This window comes from Otolemur garnettii, unplaced genomic scaffold (assembly GCF_000181295.1).
Source record: "Otolemur garnettii isolate 467f Iridium unplaced genomic scaffold, OtoGar3 scaffold00011, whole genome shotgun sequence".
Taxonomy (NCBI): domain Eukaryota; kingdom Metazoa; phylum Chordata; class Mammalia; order Primates; family Galagidae; genus Otolemur; species Otolemur garnettii.
Window position 1 is genome coordinate 17,120,844 of NW_003852406.1, and position 9,071 is coordinate 17,129,914.

Below are 9,071 nucleotides of genomic sequence, written 5' to 3' on the forward strand. Positions count from 1 at the left end.
CTCCAACTCCTGGGCTCAAGGGATTCTCTTGCCTCCGCCTCCCAAGTAGCTGAGACTATAGGCGCCTGCCACAACGCCCAGTTATTTTTGGTTGCAGCCGTCATTGTTGTTTGGCAGGCCCAGCTGGATTTGAACCCACCAGCTCAGGTGTGCGTCGCTGGCGCCTTAGCCGCTTGAGCCACAAGGCGCCGAGCCTAGCCTTATAAACCTTTGCTCAGCTTCTCTGGGTCTCAGTACAGGGCAGAAATGATTAAGTCATGGGTGGTTGTGAGGAGTGGGTAACAGGGTGTTACGACATTAAAACCCAAAGTCAGTGTGGTCTCCCAGATTGCAGTCCTAGGTCCTTGTCTGATTCCTCAGAGAAGCGTTGAAAGAGATCCCACTGGATGCTTCCCTGTTTAGACCCTTCCATCCTTCCCATTCCTTCATCACCAGTCTCCTGAGTCCAGAGGTTTGGAACCTACCAGCTGAGCCTCAGGGAGGTATGGGTAGCTTCAGATCATTGTCACCAGTACCTGGCAGCTACCTAAACTTCTGCACTTGCCAAAAGGACCCACAGAGCAGTGCCCCAAAGCTGGATTCACAAGAGACTGGTCAAGAAAATGACATGTACCCTTCTCCCATGGGCCAGCTGTCTGGAAGGCAAAAGCCATGCTGTCTGCCAACACTGTAGGGCCAGCCGCCTGCCCGTTCCACTTGGTGAAGCACGTCTGCCCTGGCCTGACCCATGCCGCCCTGGGAGAGGGTGGGGGCAGGGCACCACAGGACATGGGGTGGGGGGTATATGGGGGAGGGACCTGAATCTCCTTAGGAAGGGGAAGGACAGCATATGAGAACCACTGTAAAAAGTAACTGGAAGATGGCCATGCAGACAGCTCTCCTGAGGCTGGAGCAGGCAGACCCAGTTACCCACTTGGCTGCCTGCAGTTTATGCCTCCTTGGGTAGGCAGAGAGGCTATCAAGCAATATCAAGCCATCTAGGGGCTAAGGCTTCGGAAGAACTTGCTCCTGTACAGCCCAGAATCCTAGCTAGCACATCCTCCCAGGAGCTTGGCAGAAAGGTAGGGGTTGGCTATTCTAAGATGCCAATATATTTGGTACATAGCAGGACCAGTCCTAGGCCACTCGGCCAACACCAGGGTCTTCCCCGGGCTCCAAGGATGTGGCAGTACTGTCATCAGGACACAGCTGACCCCAGGGCTGCTGGAACCACCTGAACTGAGCCCCATACCACCCGAGCCAGAAGCCTCCCCAGCCTTTGAGCTGTCCAAATTCAGAGGCTGTATTCCTATCTGGTCTCTAAAAGACCTGGAAGTGGTTCCTTCCTTTCCTGGCTGACAGCTTTGTGGGAGGAAACTTCTCTTGCCCTTTGCCGAGCCACGGGATGCCCTCTCAGCTAGAAGCCTAAGGCCTGGTCAGTGGGAGCCCTGACCACTGCCCTTCACCCAGTCTCTAGCTGGGGCAGCCCCATGGGAAGGAAGTGCCTGCCTGGCTAGGTATCACAAGGGGAGAGCTCCAATGACAGAGTGGAGGGACTCAGGAAGCCTCCAACTTACCCTCTTTTAATAATGGAGAAGCTGAGGCCTTGGGTGGCTTCCTAAGGCCTCCCTCAGCAAATCTGCTAGATCCTGTCCCAGCTCACTCCACAAGGTGCTGTGGTACCTGCTGCCTCCAAACCAGAAACGTTCCCTTCAGCCTGAGATGAGTCAAACGGCTTCTTGGGGAGAAAGCAGAGGAAGCTCCCATTTACGGGTCGGGACAGCTATGCCACTGAAGCAGATCCTAGGATGCACTTAGAGGGGCTACTTTTCCATTTCCCTCCAGACACTGGCATAGGCCCCTGGCCTGGGTCCTCCAGAAGAGACACAATCCCTTCCTAGATTTCTTCTTCCTGCTCCAGCTCTGAAGAGGAAACTCCCAGGCCCGGGTGACAGATCTCAGGGTCCTTTCAGGGGCTCCAGCTGTCCACAGGGGTAGTGGGGGCTCCTGAGAGGCCACTCCACAGGCTACAACTAGGATCCCAAGAGGCCTGTTTCAGAACAAAGAGGGTAGCAGGACACAAACTCAGCCCTCTCTCAGATAATGGACGGAGAAAATATACTAAGCGACAGGCAAAGGAAGGAATCTCCGTAAGAAGAAATATGAACAGCCAACAAATATGGGAGCCTCACTCATCAGAAAGCCAATTAAAACAATACTTAACCCACAGCAGCAAGTCTATGCTTTGACCTTAAAGTAGTCCTAGGAATTTATCATAAGGAAAACAAAATAGGAGAGGTGCCCGGTAGTGTGAACGACGACATCCACCGTGGTACAGCCTATCAGTAGCAACAAGTTGCATAACCAGCCCCAACTTACCATCCACTACAGGGAGCTGGGCACATTTGTACAATGGTGTGCTGGTCAGGCATGCAAAACATGGACCCATACTTACAGACGTGAAAAAACATGTCCTAATATTTAGTTTTAAAAAGATTAAATAGGGCTCGGCACCTATAGCTCAACCAGCTAAGGCGCCAGCCACGTACACCTAAGGTGGCGGGTTTGAATCCCCAGCCCGGACCCGCCAAACAACAATGACGGCAGAAACCAAAAAATAGCCGGGCGTTGTGGCGGGCGCCTGTGGTCCCAGCTACTTGGGAGGCGGAGGCAGGAGACTCGCTTGAGCCCAGGAGTTGGAGGTTGCTGTGAGCTGTAATGCCACAGCACTCTACCCGGGGGGACAGCTTGAGGCTCTGTCTCAAAAAAAAAAAAAAAAAAAAAAAAAGATTAAATAGGTGCAATACATTTTTTTTTTTTTTGGCAGTTTTTGGCTGCTACTGGGTTTGAACCGGCCACCTCCGGCATATGGGGCGGCGCCCTACTCCTTTGAGCCACAGGCACCGCTGAATATTGTAATTATTTATTTGTTTTTGGTACAGTAATTTTTGTCAAAGATTCATACCCATGGATTTATTTACATACATTCTCCCAACTACCTAAAAAAGTACAGCGGCTTTCTGGGGAGTAGGACGATGTGGCAAAGGAAGAAGGGGAAAACCCTTCCTATCTTTTTTCCCGTAAATGCAGACCCACCATAGATAATGCTTTTGAAGCTCTTACCACATGCCAAAAGCAATTCCAAAGTAATTTTCATATACTATGTTCACTTGATCCCCACAAAAACTTTACGAAGTAGGTGACACTATCATCTCCACTGTACAAATAAGAAAATAGAAGCAAGGGGGTTTATGTAAGCTTAAGGTCACTAGTAAGGGTCTGAACCAGCTTAAGGTGAAAAAAAGCCATGAGAGACCCCCGTTTCCTCAGGATGAAATAGAAAATGAAATTAATTCTGGGAGGACCCTGGGATGTCAGAAGAGTCAGAGAATCCTGCCGTTAGGTACCGTCTTTGTATATTAAACCCCAGTGTATCGGGGCGGCACCTATGGCTCAAAGGAATAAGGCGCCAGCCCCGTATGCTGGAGGTGGCAGGTTCAAACCCGGCCCTGGCCAAAAACTGCCAAAAACTGCAAAAAACCCCCCAGTGTATCCCTAACATCCATCCAAAAACATCTTTTATTTTCTCACCCTCTTTTTCTTTTTCATTTTTCTTTTTTTTTTATTTATTCTTTTTTAGAGACAGTCTCATTTTGTCGCCCTCAGTAGAGTGCCATGGCACCACAGCTCACAGCAACATCCAGCTCTTGGTTTTAAGCGATTCTCTTGCCTCAGCCTCCCAAGAAGCTGGGACTACAGACACCCACCACAACATCTGGCTGTTTTTTGTTACAGTTTGCCGGGGGCTGGGTTCAAACTCGCCACCCTTGGTATATGGGGCCAGTGCCCTACTCTTTGACCCACAGGCACCACCCATGTCTCACCCTCTTAAAGAGGAAAATTCTATCCAGAAGATTAGAAAGTGGAGCAAGATGGCCTCATGCCAAGACAAAGGACCAAACAACCTCCAAGTCCCTTTCTGTAGGTTTGGTCCCTACTGCCACATGGCCATGGAGCTTTCCCTCATGGGCAAAAGGTAGAGGAAGGAGGCCCTTGCCCCTCACCTCCTTGTCCCCAGGCAAAGAAAAAATTCAGTGTTTCTATTGGTCCACTTAGGATCAACAATGTCCACTCCCTTTATTTAGATACTTTTAGCCTCCATCTCTGGGGCACTGCTGTTGAGGGGCAAGGGGGAGACCCTTGCAAGGAAAAAAGAAAACGTTATTCCTTAGGAAACACTTTCATGCTTATTACTGCATTTGGCCCTCACAGCTCATTGTACTTGTTGAGAAAATGCATTTCAATAGGAGCTAAAGTAGCAAGCACATAACAAATGACTAATCTCTTGCCATTCCCCCAAAACACCACTCCCTATTAGAGTGGCCTCCATTCCCTTTCAGTTCCAGGAAGCTCACAAGGCAGGAACTTAGGCACTGTTAGGCCTGCAGTAGGTACTCGGGAGGACCCAGACAAAAATGGCATAAATTACAATCTGATCATCAGGACTTTTTTCTCTGAGACAGAGTCACTCTGTCACCCTTGGTAGAGTGCTGTGGCGCCACAGTTTACACAGTAACCTCAAAGTCTTGGGCCTAAGCGATTCTCTTGCCTCAGCCTCTCTAGTAGCTGGGACTATAGGCACCCACCACAATGACCAGCTACTTTTTCGTTGCTGTTGTCATTGTTGTTTAGCAGGCCCAGACCAGGTTCAAACCCACCAAACCCGGTGTATGTGGCCAGCTCCCTAACCACTGAACTACAGGCGCTGAGCCATCATCTGCACTTTTATAGCACCAACTTTGGGTTACAAAGGCTAACAACAGTCTTGGGAGTAGGTGCTATTATCACTACATTAAGACAGAAAGAGATTAAGTAACTTCTTCAAGGTTTATATAGTTATTGAGACATAGAACCAACACTGGGAGAGCTGCAGAGCTGAGTAGGGCAGGAGAAAACTGGGAAGAAAAAGATCAGGAGGGCCCAGCCATGCAGGCTGGGGCTCAGCGCCAGGGAGCAGCACCAGCCTGGCCAGCCCAGCAGAGGTGCCTCCCCTGAGAGAAGACAGAGCAGGACCTCTCCACTCGATCCGCTCCAACCCTCTCGTTTTACAGATGGGGATACGGAAGCCCAGAGGTGAAGATCATGTAGCTAATTGTGGCAAAACTGGGAGCAAAGGTGAAGAGCCTGGCAGGCAGGAACCTGTGATTCCACCCAGGGCCCTCCCATGGCCCCTGCAGTTAAATCCACCCTGCTGGGCCCAGAGGACAACAGGTTCCCTGCTCCCTGCTCTATTTCAGCCACAGAACTTTGTTTGCAGTAAATAGCCTCCAAGGGAAGATCTTTACCATCTAATCAATTCTCAGGCTTATCTGCGTGTTCAGCTGTAGAAGAGCACCAAGTATAACCATGATTCTGCCCTCAGCACAACTGGAAGTTGCTGTGGCCAGGCAGAATTCCCCTGATGGGAAAAACAGTTTGCTAGGGTAGCTGCAAACCATTTAAACTTCCCACCTTGGAACTGGGTAAACCCAGATGTCACTAAGTGTCTCAAAGGGCTGGAAAATGGATGTGTACTCAGCTCTTGGCAGAATGCTAGACTCCTCCCATCTTTAACTTCTGGATCCTGTGAACTCTCCTTCCAGTTTCTCTTGTCCTTCCTTCCTCATCTCCTCCTACTGATCAGGCTAGGTCCACCCTGGTAACCTCAATTCTCTCCCTCTCAACAGCACAGTACTCCCCAATTGGGCTGCTCTTATTGAGGAGGGTTTGAGATTGCCCCTCAGCTGCCTGCTCCTATGGCTTCTGGGCAGCATCCTGTCCAGTGGCCATATTTGGCAGTGTCCTGTCATCGCCATTGTGAGACATGTCCCCACCCTCCACCCACAGTGGGACAAGGCCTCCCCTGCAGTGAGCACCAGGGGCAGAGTTACCAGATCAGAGGAAACACCCATGTGGCCAGGGCCATGTCTGGGCTCTGACCACCTGCCTGCCCCTCAAGCATCTGGCCTGGCTATAACCCTCCCTCTTCCCTGCCAGAACAGGTTCACAGTGGACAGTGTCCATCCAGCCTTCACAGAAACAAGAGCAAGCACTCACGGCATAGAGTGCCATAGTGTCACAGCTCACAGCAACCTCAACTCTTGGATTTAAGAGTTTTAAGAGATCCTCTTGGCTTGGTGTCTGTAGCTCAAGGGGCTAAGGCACCAGCCACATACACCAGAGCTGGTGGGTTTGAATCCAGCCCGGGCCTGCCAAACAACAGTGACAACTATAACCAAAAAAAAAAAGCCAAGCATTGTGGTGGGCACCTGTAGTCCCAGCTACTTGGGAGGCTGAGGCAAGAGAATTGCTTAAGCCCAGGAGTTAGAGGTTGCTGTGAGCTGTGATGCCACAGCACTCTACCCAGGATAACAGCTTGAGGCTCTGTCTCAAAAAAAAAAAAAAAGAGAGATCCTTTTGCCTCAGCCTCTCAAGTAGCTGAGATTACACAGGTGCCCACTATAATACCCAGATATTTTTAGAGATGGGGTCTCGCTCTGGCTCAGGCTGATCTTGAACTCCTGAGCTAAAGCACTGTACCTGCCTTGGCCTCCCATAGTGCTAGGATTGCAAGTGTGAGCCACCCCTCCTGACCCACTTCACAGGTTTTAACATCTAATTCTCACCACAACCCTGAGGCAGATTATATTATTCTCAGCATTTTTCACTGAGTAAAAATCAAGGCACAGAAACCTTAAAAGGTTTGAAGTTCATAAAGACAGAAAGAGGCAGAGGCAGGTGGTCTAGCTCTAGAGACCATAGCCAGGCTGGAACACAACTCATGGTTTTTTATCAAAACCCGTGCCTGGCTATGCATGTCGGGGCTGGCTGAACCAGGGCTGGCGTCCCTGTGCTCACTGTGTCTGCCTTGCATTCTGTACCAGGCCTAGAGGATTACCTTCTCCCTCCCCTTCTCAGGTCCCTGAGACCTAGCCTTTTAAACCATCAGGAAGACAATAGTTCTGCTGCAGTTCTGGGACCACAGTGGCTCAGCAGGCAGGTAGGTTAAGTCTGACCATCCTAGACTGCTTGTTCTTCCTCCTGCTCACTCCACCAAAAGGGGCTCACCTGAGCATGAAGGGCGGCAGCAGCAGCAGTGGCAGCTGGGTAGGTAAATGCAGCATGGGAGATGGCTGGGGTCAGCTCTGTAGTATACAGAGGGTAGGGGGCCCAGGTCTCTGGGGATGCAGGGATCAGAGCAGCCCCCATCAGGTCACCTGTAATGGAAGACAACAGCCTCCATCATCAGAACACTGGTGTCACCTTCCCTGTTTGGAAAAGTGGCCTGGCACTATGGTTGAGCAATAAGCCCCTCACTAAAGCCAGATCCCTCCCCAACCCTAAGACCAGGGAAGGAAGCCACGTTAACTTGGCCTGGCATGGTGAGCATCCTGTGTCTGCTTCAAGATGCTCTCAGGTGGTCCTCAGCCTGTCTCAACCAAGAGAAATCAGAGAAGGCTTCACGAAAGCTGGGCAGCCCTGACAGCTCAAGGAGCTCAAGAAAGGATGCACGGGAGGAAGGAAGCCTAAAGTCTGAGATGGGTGGCTATGGACGCAAGAAGAAAAGGGGCAGAGGGCGGTGTTGTGGCTCAAAGGAGTAAGGCGCCAGCCCCATATGCCGGAGGTGGCAGGTTCAAACCCAGCCCCGGCCAAAAACTGCAAAAAAAAAAAAAAAAAAAAAACTGAAAAGGGGCAGAGGGGGCAAGAGTGACTCCCTCAAGAAGAGAAACTCAATAAATGCTCTATGTGAAACCCTTCCTCAGCCTGGGCCAAGTAAAAGGGCAAAAGAGCTCAGAGTGCCACTCACAGGGGTCCCGTGCGATGAAGTGTGCTCCTAGGGCAGGGTGCACATTGCTGGGATTTGGTGTTGCTATCAGCTTGCTCTTGGCCATCTTGGTGTTGGCTTTGGCAAACTCTAGCCTCAGGGTCTGCGGGTTCTCAGGATCAAAGCGAATACCCTGCACGGGAAGGAAAGGACAAGAAAGACTTACTCTGTAGGACTCAGACCGCAGTGGGTATAGAAGGGCCCAAGAAACAAGCTTGCCCAAAAGACTTGCCACAGCAGAGGAAATGCTGCTCAGGCCTTGGGAGTAACGGCATTTGGCACAGTATAGCCAAGGACTCTGCCCTGGGACAGCTGGGGAATAAGGTACATCTGGACACCCATTGCCCAAGAGGTCTGTGGGTGGAGGAGGACCTGTTCTCCGCCTACTCACATTCAATGCATTCTTGGCTGCTTCTGCTCCCGCCCGGCTGTCAAAGATCACAAAACCAACAGGCTAGTAGGAAAAAGAGAGAACAGCCTTGCACTTCTCCCAACATTCCATCTCTTCCCCCGCTCCCCTAAAAAGGAGCATCTCCTAAGTGGAGATAGTATTTATTCTGCTGATGAGAATGGAGGTGGTGGGGGGAAACCTTTTCACATCCTCCCTCCATTCAGCTGAGCAGCAGGTTAACATGCACCGAGAGTCAAAGGTCTCCCTCCTTGGTAACACGTTGTGAGAAATGATGCCAACAGAGCTTTAGTCCACTGAATTAAACATTGCCTTTTCAGTAAAAATCTCATTAAATGCATGCAGATGATTGAGAATAAGTGCTAGCGTTTTCCCAGGCAAGAAAAGGGACATCAATGTATCAAGGGCATGGGACGGTTCTCAGTTTGATCAGAGAACAGCAGACTGAGGCCAGGCACAGTGGCTCATGTCCATAATCTTAGCATTCTGGGAGGCTAAGGTGGGTAGATTGCTCGAGCTCAGAAGTTAAAGACTCCGTCTGTAGTAACAAAAAAAAAAAAAAAAGAAAAAAGAAAGAAAGAAAGAAAAGAAAAGAGAAACTAGCTGGGCATTGTGATGGGCACCTGTAGTCCTAGCTGAGGCAGAAGGAATGCTCAAGCCTAAGAGTTTGACGTTGCTGGCTTGGCGCCTATAGCTCAACCAGCTAAGGCGCCAGCCACGTACACTTAAGGTTGCGGGTTTGAATCCCCAGCCCGGACCCACCAAACAACAATGACGGCTGCAACCAAAAAATAGCCGGGCGTTGTGGCGGGCGCCTGT

The 9,071-nt window shown here is 50.5% G+C and overlaps 1 protein-coding gene across 2 annotated transcripts in view; it reads right to left on the reverse strand.

Moving 5' to 3' along the window:
* RBPMS2 (RNA binding protein, mRNA processing factor 2) overlaps positions 1–9,071 on the reverse strand; it is a 38,154-nt gene that overhangs the window by 2,416 nt on the left and 26,667 nt on the right. For both annotated transcript variants that reach the window (XM_023510143.1, XM_003784420.3), the window contains exons 4-6: positions 8,235–8,297; positions 7,826–7,976; positions 7,087–7,235 (exon numbers count right to left, since the gene is read on the reverse strand). In XM_023510143.1, the coding sequence (XP_023365911.1) occupies positions 7,087–7,235; positions 7,826–7,976; positions 8,235–8,297 (363 nt within the window). The remainder of the gene's footprint in view (positions 1–7,086; positions 7,236–7,825; positions 7,977–8,234; positions 8,298–9,071) is intronic.